We start from the raw sequence: 20,065 nt of genomic DNA, 5'->3' as shown, positions 1-20,065 counted from the left end.
AAATAAGTGACAGCCATTCGCTGGTTCATTCCTCAGGGCAATACCTTGACTAATCAGAGTCAAGCTGCTTGGTTTAAATTTCAAACAAAGCTTGGCAATTAACTGTAAACTGATGCATTCTCCATGGCAACGCCTCTACCAATCAGAGTTCACTTGCCAACCAATCAGCGCTCTCTTCTCATATAGTCTTCTTTGGCCTCCTTATCTCGAGAGACAATGGGTAAGCGCCTGGAGGTGGTCAGTGGTGTGTGGAGCAGCGCCTGGAGTGACAGGCTCTTCCACAGGTGCTGCAGAAAAATTTGTTTGTCTGGGCTGTTAGACAGTTGGTTCTCCCCTTGCGCTTCTGTCTTTTTTCCTGCCAACTGCTAAGTCTCTTCGACTCACCACACTTTAGCCCCGCCTTTATGGCTGCCCGCCAGCTCTGGCGAACGCTGGCAACTGACTCCCACGACTTGTGATCAATGTCACAGGACTTCATGTCGCGTTTGCAGACGTCTTTAAAGCGGAGACATAGACGGCCGGTGGGTCTGATACCAGTGGCGAGCTCGCTGTACATTGTGTCTTTGGGGATCCTGCCATCTTCCATGCGGCTCACATAGCCAAGCCATCTCAAGCGCTGCTGACTCAGTAGTGTGTATAAGCTGGGGACGTTGGCCGCCTCGAGGACTTCTGTGTTGGAGATACGGTCCTGCCACCTGATGCCAAGTATTCTCCGGAGGCAGCGAAGATGGAATGAATTGAGACGTCGCTCTTGGCTGACATACGTTGTCCAGGCCTCGCTGCCATAGAGCAAGGTACTGAGGACACAGGCTTGATGCACTCGGACTTTTGTGTTCCGTGTCAGTGTGCCATTTTCCCACACTCTCTTGGCTAGTCTGGACATAGCGCATGGATGGGAAAGGCTTCCACTGCTAGTTGATTTCTGCATCTAGAGACAGGTTACTGGTGATAGTTGAGCCCAGGTAGGTGAACTCTTGAACCACTTCCAGAGCGTGGTCGCCAATATTGATGGATGGAGCATTTCTGACATCCTGTCCCATGATGTTCGTTTTCTTGAGGCTGATGGTTAGGCCAAATTCATTGCAGGCAGCCGCAAACCTGTCGATGAGACTCTGCAGACACTCTTCAGTGTGAGATGTTAAAGCAGCATCGTCAGCAAAGAGGAGTTCCCTGATGAGGACTTTCCGTACTTTGGACTTCACTCTTAGACGGGCAAGGTTGAACAACCTGCCCCCTGATCTTGTGTGGAGGAAAATTCCTTCTCCTGAAGACCTGACGCATATGAGAGCAGCAGGGAGAAAAAAAATCCCAAAAGGTGTGGGTGCGAGAACACATCCCTGTTTCACGCCACTCAGGATAGGAAAGGGGGTCTGATGAGGCACCGCTATGTTGAATTGTGCCTTTCATATTGTCGTGGAATGAGGTGATGATACTTAGTAGCTTTGGTGGACATCCAATCTTTTCTAGTAGTCTGAAGAGACCATGTCTGCTGACGAGGTTAAAGGCTTTGGTGAGATCAATGAAAGCAATGTAGAGGGGCATCTGTTGTTCGTGGCATTTCTCCTGTATCTGACGAAGGGAGAACAGCATGTCAATGGTCGATCTCTCTACACGAAAGCCACATTGTGCCTCAGGGTAGACGCGCTCGGCCAGCTTCTGGAGCCTGTTTAAAGCGACTCGAGCAAAGACTTTCCCCACTATGCTGAGCAGGGAGATTCCACGGTAGTTGTTGCAGTCACCGTGGTCACCTTTGTTTTTATAGAGGGTGATGATATTGGCATCGCGTATGTCCTGAGGTACTGCTCCCTCGTCCCAGCACAGGCAAAGCAGTTCATGTAGTGCTGAGAGTATAGCAGGCTTGGCACTCTTGATTATTTCAGGGGTAATGCTGTCCTTCCCAGGGGCTTTTCCGCTGGCTAGATAATCAATGGCATCACTAAGTTCCGATTTTGTTGGCTGTATGTCCAGCTCATCCATGACTGGTAGAGGCTGGGCTGCATTGAGGGCAGTCTCAGTGACAACATTCTCCCTGGAGTACAGTTCTAGGTAGTGCTCAACCCAGCGGTCCATTTGTTTGTGTTGGTCAGTGATTATGTCCCCTGATTTAGATTTGAGGGGGGCGATCTTCTTGATGGTTGGCCCAAAAGCTCTCTTAATGCCATCTGATGTTTCCGGTGTCTGAAGCCAGCTGAATATGACTGCATAGGTGTTGCCAGTAGTCATTTGCGCAGCGCCTGGCTGTTCTTTGTGCAGTGCTTCTGGCTGCTTTAAGTGCTACGGATGTTGACTCGCTGGGGGCTTTCTTGTAGTTCAACAGTGCAATGCGTTTAGCGGCTATGACAGGTTCCAGCTCTTTATGAGAATCAAACCAGTCTGCATTTCTCTTCACACGTTTGCCGTAGGTGGTCAATGCTGACTCATCGATGGCGTCTCTGATGTGGGCCCACTTGGTCTCAGCATCCCCTGTGGGAGTGTTGTGAAGGCCTGTTACAAGTGCATTTAGAAATTTTTGTAATAGCTGTGGATGAGAAATTCTGCTCGTGTTGAAGCGCGGGTGGCCCTTCTGCTTTGAATGATGCAGCTTCTTTGGTTTGAGTCTAACCTTGCTGCACACCAGGGAATGGTCGATGTCGCAGTCCGCACTGTGGAAGCTGCGTGTGATTTGAACACTGTTTAAGGAGGCTCGCCTTGTGATGATGAGGTCTAGCTGGTGCCAACGACGCGATCTTGGGTGCCTGCATGAAACCTGGTGACAGGGTTTAGTGTGAAAGAACAAGTTGGTGTTGCAGAGGTTATGATAGGTACACAACTCAAGCAGTCTCTGCCCATTCTCATTCATGCTTCCAATGCCATAGCGCCCAAGGCAGCAGGGCCATGAGTCATGGTAGGCCCCAACCCTGGCATTAAAGTCCCCCAGCAGGAACAGGTGTTCGGAATTGGGGATGCTACTAATGATATTATGGAGTTCCTCGTAGAACTGGTCATTAGCTTCAGGTGGGGAGCAGAGTGTTGGAGCATAGATGCTGAGTAGGTGTACTGGACCAGAGGTGGTGAGCAGTCGGATGGACAGTATGCGTTCCGAGCCATTTGAGGGAGGCTCTATCATGCTGAGCAAGGAGTTTCTGATGGCGAAGCCCACTCTGTGCTGTCTTGGTTCTTCAGAATCCCTGCCCCGCGAGAAGAAGGTGTAGTCTTGCTCTGCTAGCGATCCACTCGCGGGGAGGCGAGTCTCTTGAAGTGCTGCAATGTCTACATTGAGTCTACTGAGCTCGTTGTTAATGATGGCGGTCTTCCGAGAATCGTTGATTTGTGTAAGGTCTTCCGACAGGCCAGGACACACAGTTCTGACGATCCAGCTTGCAAAGCGAAGGGCTGGTACCTTCTTTACTTTTTTCATGTTGTTTGGTGCTGTGTTGCAGTCCACTTTTCGGGCAATGACCCTGAGCTCCAAGCACCCATTGAAGCAGGTGGACTGTGGCGGGACAGAACCTTATTGACCGGGGGCTGCCCGGTTTGAGGCGGGCGGTAGCTGTCCAGTGAGGTGCGATGACCTCTCCCACCGACAAAGGCAACCCGTGGCGCCCAATCTCTACGCCAATTTAGCTGGACTTATAACCCATAACTGCTGCCTTCCGTGTTGTTTCAGTCGCTGTGAGGCAACTATGGAGTGACCTCTCCATGGCGCATGCCTGGGCGAATGTATGGAGGTTGAGAGTTGCCCAAGCGTCAAAACCCCCCTCTCGGCCTTCTGGTGGGGTCCAAAGGAGTGCAGAGCACGACGTTTGGCACCAGTATGGCTGCAGGAACTGCCGGAAACATGCCAAAGCTGACACATGACCGCCTACGGGGTTCCGCTGCAGATTTTCTGTTAGGGTTGACTCCCTTAGCCTTGGTCTCTCCTGAGACGCCCACAAGGCAGTGGGGTTGTTAGGGCCCCTACACAGGTGTAGGAGGAGGGGGTGCGAGGGGGAGCTGGGAAAGGGGGCTGTAAGGGGGTAGGGGGGGTGCAGGGGGAAGATGGTGCGAGGGGGGAGCTGGGAAGGGGTTGTGAGGGGGGAGTGGGTTGCGGGGGGTGGGTGGTGAGCTGAGAGAGTGGAGCTGGGAAGGGGAAGGGGGGCGTGGAAGGGGGGGAAAGTGGATGCAGGTAATAAGCCATTTCCTCAGTTCCCACCATCGACGCCTGGAAAGCTCATCCGCGTCCTTCGGGAGGTGAGCGACATCCTCAGGCGCCGGTGCAAGCATTGCCGACAGTGCGCTGCAGATGTTCTCCGAGCCATCTCCCACGGGCGCTTTGAAGTTGCGGCCGAGGAGCCGTTCGTGGCTTTTTGCGTGTTCGGGGCTTCCCCTCTGTGATAGACTTATTTCCCGAGGGTCCCGCTGCTCCTTCTTCTCTGCAATGGACGTACCGCACGCCGTGGCCACGGACACTCTGGACGGTGTAGGCAGCAGGATCGGAGATCAAAGTATCACCAGCTGTACTTTGCAGTTTCGTCAGGATTACGTTCAATTTCATTGTGAAAACTAAGAGCAGGTATGGCTGGGGGAGGGCAGTGGGCCCAGGTAACATAAACTAGCTGTTAGCTAGTAGTTAGGGCTAAAATGAACTGATTAAAGAGCCAGGGGAGTTCAAACAGTTTAAAAGGGTAGATTGGGGGAGAAAACACTCAGAATGGGAGCAGATGGCCATGGATAGAGTTGAACAGCAAGGGAGCTTCCTAGGGTTCCTCATACAGAAGAAAGTTGTTTTTCCTTACATTGGTATTCTTGCAGATTGTCCTGATGAGTGCAAGACGAAAAGCTTCGACACCATGTCTCTATTTTCAGCAATACTAAGGTTCTGTACTACCAAATGAATACTTTCTAATCTCTTACCATTTAAGAAATACTCTGCACATCTGTTCCTCCTACAAAAGTGGATAACCTCACATTTTTCCACAATATATTCCATCTGCCATGTTATGCCCACTCACTAAGTCTGTCCTAATCCCCTTGAAGCCGCTTTGCATCTTCCTCACAACACACAGTCCCACCTAGTTTTGTGTCATCTGCGAACTTAGAAGTATTACAAGAAAGCAGTAGACTGCAGGAAGATATCAATGGACTAGTCAGGTGAGTGGGATAGGGGCAAATGGAGTTCAATCCAGAGAAATGTGAGGTAATGCCAAAAAGGGAAGACCAAAAAGGCAGTGGAATACATAATAAAAGGTAGAATACTGGGAAGTGTAGAGGAACAGAGGGATCTTGGAGTGCATATCCACAGATCCCTGAAGGTGGCTGGACAGGTAGATAAGGTGGTTAAGAAGGCATATGGGATGGGATACTTACCTTTATCAACCAAGGCATAGAATTTAAGAGCTGGGAGGTTATACTGGAACTGTATAAAACACTAGGTCACAGCTGGAGTACTGCGTGCAGTTCTGGTCACTACACTGTCGGAAAGATGTGATTGCAGAGGAGATTTACTAGAGATGGTGCAGAGGAGATTTACGAGGATGTTGGCTGGACTGGTGAGTTTTGGTAATGAGGAAAGATTTGATAGGCTAGGGTTGTTTTCTTTCTTTCTAGGGGGTATAGATTTAGGGTAAGAGGTTTAGAGGGATATTTTTTCACCCAGAGGGTAGTGGGGATTTGGAACACACTGCCTGAAAGGGCGGTAGAGGCAGAAACTCTCATAACATTTAAAAAGCACTTGGATATGTACTTGAAGTGCCTTATCCTCCAAGACTATGGACCAAGAGCTGGGAAGTGAGATTAGGCTGGATGGCTACTTGTCGGCCAGTGCGGACACAATGGGCCAGATGACCACCTTCACATTTGCAGCAGCCTGTTGACTGTTGCTGTATAGGCTCATGTGAGTAAATGCAACTTGGGTGAGGTATCATAGAACCGTAGAAAGATTATGGCACATTCAGCTGGCATGGGGGCTGGTCCTCGGGAACTATACCTGAAAGAATCACAGCTTCAGGAACCAGGGGAAAATAGGCCAGTATTGGGGGGAGGCATGGTGGGAACTTGCAATGTGATTGAAGTGGCTCAAGATAAAGATGGTGTTATCATCCCTGAAATTATCGAAGCATGCAATGTTCCAGCACTTGCACATCGGTCTGTGCTGTTAATTTTACCAGGAGACACCTAATCTAATCTCACTTGCTTTCCATACCTTTTTAATAGTTCTCTTTTTCACACAAGTTGTCTAATTCTCCTTTAAAAGAATTTATGGATACTGCATTAAGTTTACTGCAGTTTGTGGTTGAGAATTCCACATCAATGTAAGGAGATGGTTTCTAATCTTCCCTTCAATTCTTGTGATTATGTTCAAATTTACGTCTCTCATTACCATCTCACTGACTGGTATAAACAATCTATCGTTATTCAAAGAACAAAGAAAATTACAACACAGGAACAGGCCCTTCGGCCCTCCAAGTCTGCGCCGATCCAGATCCTCTATCTAAACATGTCGCCTATTTTCTGAGGGTCTGTATCTCTTTGCTTCCTGCCCATTCATGTATCTGTCTAGATACATCTTAAAAGACGCTATCGTGCCCGCGTCTACCACCTCCGCTGGCAATGCATTCCATGCACCCACCACCCTCTGCGGAAAGAACTTTCCACGCATATCCCCCCTAAACTTTTCCCCTTTCACTTTGAACTCGTGTCCCCTTGTAATTGAATCCCCCACTCTGGGGAAAAAACTTCTTGCTATCCACCCTGTCTATACCTCTCATGATTTTGTACACCTCAATCAGGTCCCCCCTCAACATCCGTCTTTCTAATGAAAATAATCCTAATCTACTCAACCTCTCTTCATAGCTAGCGCCCTCCATACCAGGCAACATCCTGGTGAACCTCCTCTGCACCCTCTCCAAAGCATCCACATCCTTTTGGTAATGTGGCGACCAGAACTGCACGCAGTATTCCAAATGTGGCCGAACCAAAGTCCTATACAACTGTAACATGACCTGCCAACTCTTGTACTCAATACCCCGTCCGATGAAGGAAAGCATGCCGTATGCCTTCTTGACTACTCTATTGACCTGCGTTGCCACCTTCAGGGAACAATGGACCTGAACACCCAAATCTCTCTGTACATCAATTTTCCCCAGGACTTTTCCATTTACTGTATAGTTCACTCTTGAATTGGATCTTCCAAAATGCATCACCTCGCATTTGCCCTGATTGAACTCCATCTGCCATTTCTCTGCCCAACTCTCCAATCTATCTATATTCTGCTGTATTCTCTGACAGTCCCCTTCACTATCTGCTACTCCACCAATCTTAGTGTCGTCTGCAAACTTGCTAATCAGACCACCTATACTTTCCTCCAAATCATTTATGTATATCACAAACAACAGTGGTCCCAGCACGGATCCCTGTGGAACACCACTGGTCACACGTCTCCATTTTGAGAAACTTCCTTCCACTGCTACTCTCTGTCTCCTGTTGCCCAGCCAGTTCTTGATCCATCTAGCTAGTACACCCTGGACCCCATGCGCCTTCACTTTCTCCATCAGCCTACCATGGGGAACCTTATCAAACGCCTTACTGAAGTCCATGTATATGACATCTACAGCCCTTCCCTCATCAATCAACTTTGTCACTTCCTCAAAGAATTCTATTAAGTTGGTAAGACATGACCTTCCCTGAACAAAACCATGTTGCCTATCACTGATAAGCCCATTTTCTTCCAGATGGGAATAGATCCTATCCCTCAGTATCTTCTCCAGCAGCTTCCCTACCACTGACGTCAGGCTCACCGGTCTATAATTACCTGGATTTTCCCTGCTACCCTTCTTAAACAAGGGGACAACATTAGCAATTCTCCTGTCCTCCGGGACCTCACCCGTGTTTAAGGATGCTGCAAAGATATCTGTTAAGGCCCCAGCTATTTCCTCTCTCGCTTCCCTCAGTAACCTCGGATAAATCCCATCCGGACCTGGGGACTTGTCTACCTTAATGCCTTTTAGAATACCCAACACTTCCTCCCTCCTTATGCCGACTTGAACTAGAGTAATCAAACATCTATTCCTAACCTCAACATCCGTCATGTCCCTCTTCTCGGTGAATACTGATGCAAAGTACTCGTTTAGAATCTCACCCATTTTCTCTGACTCCACGCATAATTTTCCTCCTTTGTCCTTGAGTGGGCCAATCCTTTCTCTAGTTACCCTCTTGCTCCTTATGTATGAATAAAAGGCTTTGGGATTTTCCTTAACCCTGTTTACTAAAGATATTTCATGACCCCTTTTAGCCCTCTTAATTCCTCGTTTCAGATTGGTCCTACATTCCCGATATTCTTTCAAAGCTTCGTCTTTCTTCAGCCTCCTAGACCTTATGTATGCTTCCTTTTTCCTCTTAGCTAGTCTCACGATTTCACCTGTCATCCATGCTTCCCTAATCTTGCATTTCTATCCCTCATTTTCACAGGAACATGTCTCTCCTGCACGCTAATCAACCTCTCTTTAAAAGCCTCCCACATATCAAATGTGGATTTACCTTCAAACAGCTGCTCCCAATCTACATTCCCCAGCTCCTGCCGAATTTTGGTACAGTTGGCCTTCCCCCAATTTAGCACTCTTCCTTTAGGACCACTCTCGTCTTTGTCCATGAGTATTCTAAAACTTACGGAATTGTGATCACTATTCCCAAAGTAGTCCCCTACTGAAACTTCAACCACCTGGCCGGGCTCATTCCCCAACACCAGGTCCAGTATGGCCCCTTCCCGAGTTGGACTATTTACATACTGCTCTCGAAAACCCTCCTGGATGCTCCTTACAAATTCTGCTCCATCTAGACCTCTAACACTAAGTGAATCCCAGTCAATGTTGGGAAAATTAAAATCTCCAATCACCACCATCCTGTTGCTCCTACATCTTTCCATAATCTGTTTACATATTTGTACCGCTATCTCACGCTCGCTGTTGGGAGGCCTGTAGTACAGCCCCAACATTGTTACCGCACCCTTCCTATTTCTGAGTTCTGCCCATATTGCCTCACTGCTCAAGTCCTCCATAGTGCCCTCCTTCAGCACAGCTGTGATATCCTCTTTGACCAGTACTGCAACTCCTTCACCCCTTTTACCTCCCTCTCTATCCCGCCGGAAGCATCGATATCCTGGGATATTTAGTTGCCAATCATGCCCTTCCCTCAACCAAGTCTCAGTGATAGCAATAACATCATACTCCCAGGTACGAATCCAAGCCCTAAGTTCATCTGCCTTACCTACTACACTTCTTGCATTAAAACAAATGCACCTCAGACCACCAGTCCCTTTGCGTTCATCATCTGCTCCCTGCCTACTCTTTCCCTTAGTCACGCTGACTTCATTATCTAGTTCCTTACAGGCTTTAATTACTACCTCCTTACTGTCCACTGACCTCATTTGGTTCCCATCCTCCTGCCACATTAGTTTAAACCCTCCCCAACAGCGTTAGCAAAAGCACCCCCAAGGACATTGGTTCCAGTCCGGCCCAGGTGTAGACCGTCCAATTTGTAATAGTCCCACCTCCCCCAGAACCGGTCCCAATGTCCCAAAAATCTGAACCCCTCCCTCCTGCACCATCTCTCAAGCCACGCATTCATCCTGACTATTCTTTTATTTCTACTCTGACTATCACGTGGCACTGGTAGCAATCCTGAGATTACTACCTCCTGAGGTCCTACTTTTTAACTTGGCTCCTAACTCCCTAAATTCTGTTTGTCGGACCTCATCCCGTATGGACCTCATCCCGTTTTTTACCTATATCATTGGTGCCTGTGTGCACAACGACAACTGGCTGTTCACCCCCTTCAGAATGTTCTGCAGCCGATCTGAGACATCCCTGACCCGTGCACCTGGGAGGCAACATACCATTCGGGAGTCTCGTTTTTCGACCACAGAACCGCCTATCTACTCCCCTTACAATTGATTCCCCTATGACTATAGCCCTTCCACTCTTTTTCCCGCCCTTCCGAACAGCAGAGCCAGCCACGGTGCCATGAACCTGGCTACTGCTGCCTTCCCCTGGTGAGTCATCTCCCTCAACAGTATCCAAAACTGTATACTTGTTTTGGAGGGAGATGACCGCAGGGGACACCTGCGCTGCCTTCCTGCTCTTTCTCTGCGTTTTGTTCACCCATTCCCTTTCTCCCTCAGCAATCCTAATCTGCGGTGTGACCAATTCGCTAAACGTGCTATCCACGACCTCCTCAGCATCGCGCATGCTCCAAAGTGAGTCCATCCGCAGCTCCAGAGCCGTCGTGCGGTCTAACAAGAGCTGCAGCTGGACACACTTCCAGCACGTGAAGGAGTCAGGGACATCAGCCGTGTCCCTGAGCTCCCACATTGAGCAAGAGGAGCATAACACGGGTCTGAGATCTCCTGCCATTTTTAATCTTAAGCTTAACTTAGTCTTAACTTAGATAAGTGAAAAATGAACGAAAATTTTTTACCAATCACATGAAAAAAGATAAATAGAAAAAGCCTTACCTTATCTGCACACCCAAATATATCGGACTTACTTACCCAGCTGCCACCTCGCTCTCACTGTCGCCGCTGCAAAAAGAAATCTGATTGCAACCCTTCATAATCTTAAGCTTTATTCGGTCACCAGTTAACCTTCATGGCTCCTGTGGGGAATGTGCTGTGATTTTTCAAGTTTCTCTTCATAACTGTAACCCCTAATAGCACCCAGTGAATCTACACTGCACCTTTCCCATTGCTTTTGTGTTCTTCCTATCATGTGGTGCCCAAAACTGTAACTCAATCCACCGGCAACCTGACTGATGTCTTGTACAAGTTTGACATTACCACCACCTTTTTGTATTTTAAGCCTCCAGGTCGAAAACCACAGATTTTGTTTGTCTTTTTATGCCCTTATTTACTTGTGCTGCCCTCTGTAATGGTCTGTGTACCTGCACAGTAATGTCCCTCTGTTCCATTACTACAGTTCTTGGCATTGACAATGAATTTACATTGTACATTCTCGGCCTTCCCACATTTACACTGTTTTGTCTCTTGACCCAGCTGAACCTACGGATTGGTCCTGCAGCTTATCGAGTTTCTCTCAAACACTGAAACACTTAATAAACAATTAATTACTTTGAAATTCAGAATATATATGTAAACGTGGTTGGCATTTAGTGTACAGCAAGATCGCTGGCTGGCAGATCCGGTCAGCAACAATGAGACTGAAACCCATTAATTGCTTGGGTGGGTAGTAGGTACATTACTGAGGCTCCTAAATAATTAACATTGAACCCTTGAAATGTATATTACAGAAGGAAATGCAGTGCAGCATGGAAATGAAAGTCAATTGAAGCAATTTAAGTTGAAGATACTTGCTCAACAAAAATATCTTGTGCATCCATAATGTATTCCTGCACCATGTGTGCACTGCAGTCTATTGACGTATGTTACTGCAGCTACCTGAATTAAAGCCTGGCTCGGATATAAAAGTAAAACCCGACCCGGGTCCGACCTGATCACAGCCAACCCAAACCCGACCCGAGCCCTGTAATTTTTTTCCACGCGTGACCGGACACGAATCCCCTTCATCCGTTACGGCAGCTGGAGTTGTGGGGAATTATGGGTAAGCCTAATCCCGTGACTTCCCGGAAGCAGCATCCAGCCCGACCCGAGCCCAAATGCTGGACTCGGAATTTCGACCTGACCCAAAACCGACACATGTAGTTGGGTTCGGGTCGGGTAGCCAGGCTTTAACCTGAATCTGTCTCAAAGAGATGAAATCTTGCTGTGATGTGCACTTCCTGTAAGGATCACGTTTATTTCCTGTCACACTCCGTCTCTTGGTTATAAAGCAGCAACAACCTGGCGATCCATTCATTTCTGCTTAGAAAGTGAAACTATAAACAGACTGCTGCTTGTTAAGGTGGCTGGTTTGGACATTATTGTGTGTATAAATGGATCCATCCCATAATAGCATTATCAGCTGTGTTTTACTACGGACAGTACTTGATGGAGTTACTAACAAATGAAGTGAGGGACGATGGTAGAATGTGGAAGTCCTGTGTGTTTTCTTTAGGTATTTGAAACAATTGAAGCTGTTATTTTGCATAATGTCAGCACAAAGTCCTGCAGAAAATATTAAGTAGAACTTAAATAATGCACCGAATGACATATTTAACAATAATTCATCTTTTTCAAGAAGAATAACTAGCACATGCCGCAGGAGTTTCAGTCTTTCAGGCTAATTATGGCTATTTAAATAAAAGCTCCCTCTCGGTTCTGTAACCAGAGTTTGTCGCAAGATTGGCCATGTCACTACCTAACTGAAACTGCACTTACAAATGCGAATAGAATTATTTTTACAATAAAATTATTCAGTGATGCAATTGACTCTAATGTACTGTTAAAGCTTTAATGTTTTCATTCTTTACCTGCAGAGGCCCTGAACCTCAGGTGAAACTTCCAGAAGAAGCTGCTCGAATAAACCACTATAGTGCAGACGAGGATGAAGAAGATTATAGGAAGCAGCTGTCTTATTTTGGCCGAAGAAACTTGGAGCAGAAGCAAGTAACTCAGCTCCCTGCCAGCAGCTTCCCTGAATCTGCTAAATCATCAGAACCTACACCTCTGTCCAATTACGCTGGATACCTACCCAGGTGAGCGCTGGCTCGACAGGCAGAGGTTCAAGTTGTTGCAAGATGCTATCAGATTTCTTTTATCTGATGCTGAGATTCGCCATTGCAATGACTGCAGTCACAGTCAAAATGTTTCTACCATTCATATGGGTTAGATTGCAGATTGAGTACTTGCTCTGTTCTGTGTAATTTATTCAAAGGTGCAGAGTGACTGATTTTCTACCCCTCTTCTATTCCAGAGCTATCTCTGTTGGTCTGTGCTTATCTAATTGTCTCTGTAGTGACTCACTGTAAATATATTAACTTGCAAATGACCTGAGAGATGCCTTTGTTCCCAGTGATTAGTAGTGAGGTGCCTACTGGCACTGACTCAATCTGCACTAATTAGTGCAGTTGTGCAGGGAGGTGTCTGCTTCTTCACGTGTCCCAGCTGAGATCTGCTAACTCAGACCAGTCTCAAAGTTGATTGAGATTTTCTGCTACCTCTTAGTACTGCTCCTGGATCCACTGACCATCAGGAAAGATTCTGGTTCCTTCAACTAAAACTGATACAATAGTGCATCTTTTAAATGATTGCTTTACAGTGGTATAAAGGGATAATCAATCATTCTTTCCAAGAATAGAATTTATCATGTTTATAACTGAAACCTTGAGCAATGCTGATGAATTACTTAAAGCCTTTTGCTTGCAGAATACACTGTCCTTTCAGTGGCTTAGCCTTGGGTAAGTATGCTAGTCATCATTTGATAAATCTATCAGAGTTTTTAGAGGATATAATGACAAGGGTAGTCAAAAAGAGAACTAGTGGATGTTGTATACTTGAATTTCCAAAAGGCATTTGATAAGGTGCCACACAAAGTATAAGCAAGAGCTCATGGAATTGGGGGTAGGATCTGAGCATGGATGCAGGATTAGCTAATGGACAGGAAGCAGAAAGTAGGGATAAACGGGGCATTTTCAAGTTGCTGTTCGTAACTGGAGTACTGCAAGGATCAATGCTGGGGCTGCAGCTATTTACAATCTATATTAATGACTTGAGACTGAGTGATGTATCTAAATTTGCTGACGATACAAAGGTCAGTGGAAATGTAAGCTGTAGGGAGGTCACAAAGATGCTGTAAAGAAAGAAACAGATTAAGTAAACAGGCAACAAGGTGGCAGATGGAATATAATGTGGGGAAGTGTGAGGTTATTTACTTTGATAGCAAGAATAGAGAAGCAGAATATTTTTAAAAAGGGATGATAATTTAAAATGTTGATGTTCAGAGGACTTGGGGGTACTCGTAAAAGGAGCACAGAAAGTTAGCATGCAGGTACAGCTAGCAATTAGGAAAGCAAATGACATGTTGGTCTTTATTGCAAGGGGATTGGAGCACAAGAATAACTAAGTCTTGCTACAATTGAGTTTGATTGAGACCATATCTGGAGTACTGTGCGCAGTTTTGGTCTCCATATCCAAGGTGAAGCTGCTTAACTTGGGCGACACTGAGAGGTTGTTTTCCCTGGCTGGGGAATCAAGAACAAGGGGGAAGAGTTTCAGGATAAGGGGCTGATCATTTCGGACTGAGATGAGGAGAAATTTCTTCACTCAGGCTTGTGAAACTTTGGAATTGTCCATGCCAGGGGCTGCTCCATCGTTGAGTATATTCAGGAATTAGATCAATAGATTTTTGGTCTCACGGAATTGAGAGTTCTGGGGAGTGGGTAGGAAGGTGGAGTTGAGGCAGAAGGTCAGCCATTGATTGGATGACGGAGCAGGCTTGAGGGGCCAAATGGTCGTCTTCATTTTTCATGTTCTTATGTATATCCCTGGGTGAGATCGTTGATGAGGTGCTGGAAAAGGGGCAGTGTTGTTTGATGATCTATCGTCGTAAAGAACTGAGGCTGCCCAAAATGTAGGACCCAAGTAGCCAGCCAGCAGTGAGAGAGTGCATTTACTGCATGGCCCTAGTTTGTATTTTGTGCCGTTGTGTGCAGGTAATTGTGAAAAAAAATCTTATGACTGTCCTTTTTCAAAACTTTAAGAAAAGGATTTCTTTTGGTTCTGTAAACATTAATACTGGGTTAGTTCTGTCCTCCCCAGTGTCCTCTATAGTAAAATGTGCAGTAGGTTTGAAAATTCCTCAGCTGTCTGACACTTCATTACTGCCTGAGCTGTGCTTGTAGTTTACTGTACAGAAAGTATAATGAAAATCGTGACCTCTGTCCTTTTGAAAGGAGAATTTAGAAGCAATCAAATTTGGGCTGACAAATGAGCTGCTTGTAAATATTGTGTTGGTGACAGCTGTGAATTGCTGCTTGTTCAGGATGTGGGGCTGAAATCAGAAAGAAAAATCAGCATCTTTGCAGCAAACTCAGCTGCATGTGGTGCTCTCTAAATCCCCTTACTTGCAGTGAAGAACATTGCCACTGTTCACTTCCAAAGGCAATATGGAGGGAAGGAGTCGGGCACTGCAGAGGGTGGGATTTAGGGAGGTGTAGGGGAGAGCTGGGTGCTGCAGAGGGTGGGGGAGGGAGCTGGATGCTGTGAAGGTTTAGTTTAGTTTAGAGATACAGCACTGAAACAGGCCCTTCGGCCCACCGAGTCTGTGCCGACCATCAACCACCCATTTATATTAATCCTACACTAATTCCACGTTCCTACCACATCCCCACCTGTCCCTATCACCTACCTATACTAGGGGCAATTTATAATGGCCAATTTACCTATCAACCGGCAAGTCTTTGGCATGTGGGAGGAAACCGGAGCACCCGGAGGAAACCCACGCAGACACAGGGAGAACTTGCAAACTCCACACAGGCAGTACCCGGAATTGAACCCGGGTCGCTGGAGCTGTGAGGTTGCGGTGCTAACCACTGCGCCACTGTGCCGCCAGGTGATCAGGTGATGGGAAGGGAGGGAGCTGGGCACCTTGAAGGGAAAGGGGAGGTTGTCCTTTCTCTTAACCTGGTCTGTGTTATATCAGTTTAAAAAATCAATACAACTTATGTTAAGTTGGTCTCAACTTGGATTAAAGATAATGCCATGGCAGTTTTATTTATAGAAGCTTTTTCTTGACCCACAGCGAAAGGGTTAAATAGATTTTTCCAGAAGTACTGAACTGACCATTTACATTAAATGCCTTTCATTTGAGAGCTATAATATGGATTTTATTCTCAAATGCATTGCTTCCAACATGCTGATTGACACCTGCGACGAAGAGAATGATTCCAGTGGGTTCTGGGGAGTGGGTTTACAGTGGATTCTGCCTTCTGGGGAGTGGGTTTACAGTGGATTCTGCCTTCTGGGGAGTGGGTTTACAGTGGATTCTGCCTTCTGGGGAGTGGGTTTACAGTGGATTCTGCCTTCTGGGGAGTGGGTTTACAGTGGATTCTGCTCTGGGGAGTGGGTTTACAGTGGATTCTGCTCTGGGGTGTGGGTTTACAGTGGTTTCTGCTCTGGGGTGTGGGTTTACAGCGGATTCTGCTCTGGGGTGTGGGTTTACAGCGGATTCTGCTCTGGGGTGTGGGTTTACAGCGGATTCTGCTCTGGGGTGTGGGTTTACAGCGGATTCTGCTCTGGGGTGTGGGTTTACAGCGGATTCTGCTCTGGGGTGTGGGTTTACAGCGGATTCTGCTCTGGGGTGTGGGTTTACAGCGGATTCTGCTCTGGGGAGTGGGTTTACAGTGGATTCTGCTCTGGGGAGTGGGTTTACAGTGGATTCTGCTCTGGGGTGTCGGTTTACAGTGGATTCTGCTCTGGGGCGTGGGTTTACAGTGGATTCTGCTCTGGGGCGTGGGTTTACAGTGGATTCTGCCTTCTGGGGCGTGGGTTTACAGTGGATTCTGCTCTGGGGAGTGGGCTTACAGTGGATTCTGCTCTGGGGTGTGGGTTTACAGCGGATTCTGCTCTGGGGAGTGGGTTTACAGCGGATTCTGCTCGGGTGTGGGTTTACAACAGATTCTGCTCTGGGGTGTGGATTTACAGCGGATTCAGCCTTCTGGGGAGTGGGTTTACAGCAGATCCTGCCTTCTGGGGAGTGGATTTACAGCGGATCTTGCCTTCTGCAGAATGGGTTTACAGTAGAGTGTGTTCAGTAGGGAGATGGTCTGAGGAGAGCAGCCCTATTGTGCACCACCTAGTAGCTATCTTGAGTACTTCAATGAGATTTCCTGTCCCTTCCCTTTGTTGCTGGAGTTGTCTGAGATGCTGTAACTCAGATATTTTGTGCATTAAGGCAAGGAAGAAACTCTTAACAAAGGTCCCGGTTCATAGCTACAAAGGAATAGTATCTAATTGTGACAGTGGTTGGAGCAGGCAACCTCAAGCTGATGTGAATGAAGTGACATTAAATCTGTGGGGTCCTATATTAAAATGTGTTCACTGAATGGAAAACATATTTAAGAATAACTTAATCACAAATTAAATTATAACTGGACAAGAGAGAATGAAAATGGGGGGCCATTTCACTCAATATCCTGTCCCAGATGCTGTTTCACTGTTAAAATGACAGTATTATTTTTTATCCCGATACCTTAGTCTGCTGTGCTTAATCAGCAGCACTCAAGGAAAATTGCTAATGATTCTCAGGCAGTGTTTGGCCCAGGTTACTTCTGATGATGTGCAATGCCACAATGTGAAGTTTGGTGCAAGTATCCTTATATATTGCTTTTCTTGTTTTTATTTGAACTGTTGCCTAGACTTCATGCCTCATACCCAGTTGTTGGCTTACGCACTAGTTTTGAAAGAGTGAGGAGAAGCCTGAAGTGGTAAGGTGCATTGGCATTCCTGAGCGTTTGATTTGTGTGAATTGAACTTCTCGTGGGCCTTGTTTGCATTTTGAGGGGACAAAGACAAAAGTCCAAATTAGCAACAAGTGCACTCAATGAAACTTTGAAGGTTGTTTATCCTGTCTTAGCAATTGAGTCAGTTTCAAACGAGTTCAGTTTGTCAAAACACTTGTCTAATTTGATTGATTCACATTGCACTTTAAGAAATACATTTTAATGAACAGCCAAGACTGTATCATTTCTCCCTCTGTGCTTCAAGTGTGCTGTGATATTCTCACTAATCTGGAGTCGATTCTCATTAGACTAGATACAGACTCATGCAGTGTGTCAGGAATTATAATCTTCACATTGTTCCTGATCAGTTCTTTTCTCAAATGTCCCATTATTGAATAAGCAGTATGTACCAGAGTGAGTAGGATTTGTGTCGGAATCATAAGTGAACTTCCAATTGCATGTTGGATGAACTGCAGCATGTTGCTGGATTTGGGAATTAACATGTTTGTGATGTTAACACCCACGTTATTTTTATTGTTTCTGCTTGTACTTATAAATTAGAAATGTACTTTGCTAAGAATGGTGATATTATTTACAGGAGTACACCAAAAGACTTTGACCATGTGGTCAAACCCAGCATCACTGAGAAGAAGTATGACTCTACATCCCAACTGTCTGGCCTTCAGTCACGTTATGGACCACCTCCTCAACCCAATTTGAACTCTTCCCTCTCCCTGCCAGTGCACCCCAAGCTTTCTCTGTCTGACGGTAATGATTCTCTCCAAGTTTATTTTGAATGCATTGAGTCTGTGCTTTGAGATACCAATACAGGAAATAGCTGTCTATCTGATGTTGAGTAAATTCTGCTTACAGCCTTTGAAACATGGCACACATCTGCATAATTCAGTACAGCATCAAACTGCAGAGCAATCAAATACAAACCCACCAGTTGTTTCTGTTTCTGTTGTTGCAGGAAAGGTTTGCTTTTAAAATGCACAGTAAAGACAACTCTCATTTATAATGTGCCTTAATCCTCATTGGCTACAGGTGAGGTCCCAGAGGACTGGAGAATAGCCAATGTTCCTTTGTTTAAGAAGGGTGGCAAGGATAATCCAGGAAATTATAGGCTGGTGAGCCTTACGTCAGTGGTAGGAAAATTATTAGAGAGGATTCTTCGGGACAGGATTTACTCCCATTTGGAAACAAACGAACTTATTAGCGAGAGACAGCATGGTTTTGTGAAGGGGAGGTCGTGTCTTACTAATTTGATTGAGTTTTTTGAGGAAGTGACTAAGATGATTGATGAAGGAAGGGCAGTGGATGTTATCTATATGGACTTTAGTAAAGTCTTTGACGAGGTCCCTCATGGCAGACTGGTACAAAAGTTGAAGTCACACGGGATCAGAGGTGAGCTGGCAAGATGGATACAGAACTGGCCCGGTCATAGAAGACAGAGGGTATCAGTGGATGGGTGTTTTTCTGAATGGAGGGATGTGACTAGTGGTGTTCCGCAGGGATCAGTGCTGGGACCTTTGCTCTTTGTAGTATATATAAATGATTTGGAGGAAAATGTAGCTGGTCTGATTAGTAAGTTTGCGGACGACACAAAGATTGGTGGAGTTGCGGATAATGATGAGGATTGTCAGAGGATACAGCAGGATATAGATGGGTTGGAGACTTGGGCGGAGAAATGGCAGATGGAGTTTAATCTGGACAAATATGAGGTAATGCATTTTGGAAGGCCTAATGCAGGTGGGAAGTATACAGTAAATGGCAGAACCCTTAGGATTATTGACAGGCAGAGAGATCTGGGCATACCGGTCCCCCCCCACAGGTCACTGAAAGTGGCAACGCAGGTGGATAAGGTAGTCAAGAAGGCATGCTTGCCTTCATCGGTCGGGGCATAGAGTATAAAAATTGGCAAGTCATGTTGCAGCTGTACAGAACCTTAGTTAGGCCACACTTAGAATATTGCGTGCAGTTCTGGTCGCCACACTGCCAGAAGGACGTGGAGGCTTTGGAGAGGGTACAGAAGAGGTTTACCAGGATGTTGCCTGGTCTGGAGGGCATTAGCTATGAGGAGAGGTTGGAAAAACTCGGATTGTTTTCACTGGAATGACGGAGGTGGAGGGGCGACATGATAGAGGTTTACAAAGTTATGAGCGGCATGGACAGAGTGGATAGTCAGAAGCTTTTTTCCAGGGTGGAAGAGTCAGTTACTAGGGGACATAGGTTTAAGGTGCGAGGGTCAAAGTTTAGAGGGGATGTGCGAGGCAAGTTTTTTACACAGAGGGTGGTGAGTGCCTGGAACTTGCTGCCGGGGGAGGTGGTGGAAGCAGATACGATAGCGACGTTTAAGAGACATCTTGACAAATACATGAATAGGAAGGGAATAGAGGGATATGGGCCCCGGAAGTGCAGAAGGTGTTAGTTTAGGCAGGCATCAAGATCGGCACAGGCTTGGAGGGCCGAATGGCCTGTTCCTGTGCTGTACTGTTCTTTGTTCTTATCAAGTCCTTTTTATTCTTTCATGGGATGTGGGCATGGCTGGTGAGACCAGCATTTGACAACTGAGAAGCCATTTCAGAGGGCAGTTAAGAGTCAACCACATTGCTGTGGGTCTGGAGTCGCATGTAGGCCAGACCAAGTAAGGATGGCAGATTTCTTTCCCTAAGGACATTAGTGAATCAGATGGATTTTTGCCTCCCATTCATCCTTCACC

At 46.4% G+C, this 20,065-nt stretch overlaps 1 protein-coding gene across 8 annotated transcripts in view; it reads left to right on the top strand.

Moving 5' to 3' along the window:
* Positions 1–20,065, top strand: part of tjp1a (tight junction protein 1a) — a 250,381-nt gene that overhangs the window by 209,098 nt on the left and 21,218 nt on the right. For all 8 annotated transcript variants that reach the window (XM_068015684.1, XM_068015688.1, XM_068015686.1 and 5 more), the window contains 2 exons: positions 12,382–12,600; positions 17,942–18,111. In XM_068015684.1, coding sequence (XP_067871785.1) covers positions 12,382–12,600; positions 17,942–18,111 — 389 coding nt within the window. The remainder of the gene's footprint in view (positions 1–12,381; positions 12,601–17,941; positions 18,112–20,065) is intronic.

Source organism: Heterodontus francisci, chromosome 35 (genome assembly GCF_036365525.1).
Source record: "Heterodontus francisci isolate sHetFra1 chromosome 35, sHetFra1.hap1, whole genome shotgun sequence".
NCBI classification, from domain to species: Eukaryota; Metazoa; Chordata; class Chondrichthyes; order Heterodontiformes; family Heterodontidae; genus Heterodontus; species Heterodontus francisci.
Note: the sequence above shows the minus strand (reverse complement) of the source record. Positions and strands in the feature narration are given on the sequence as shown.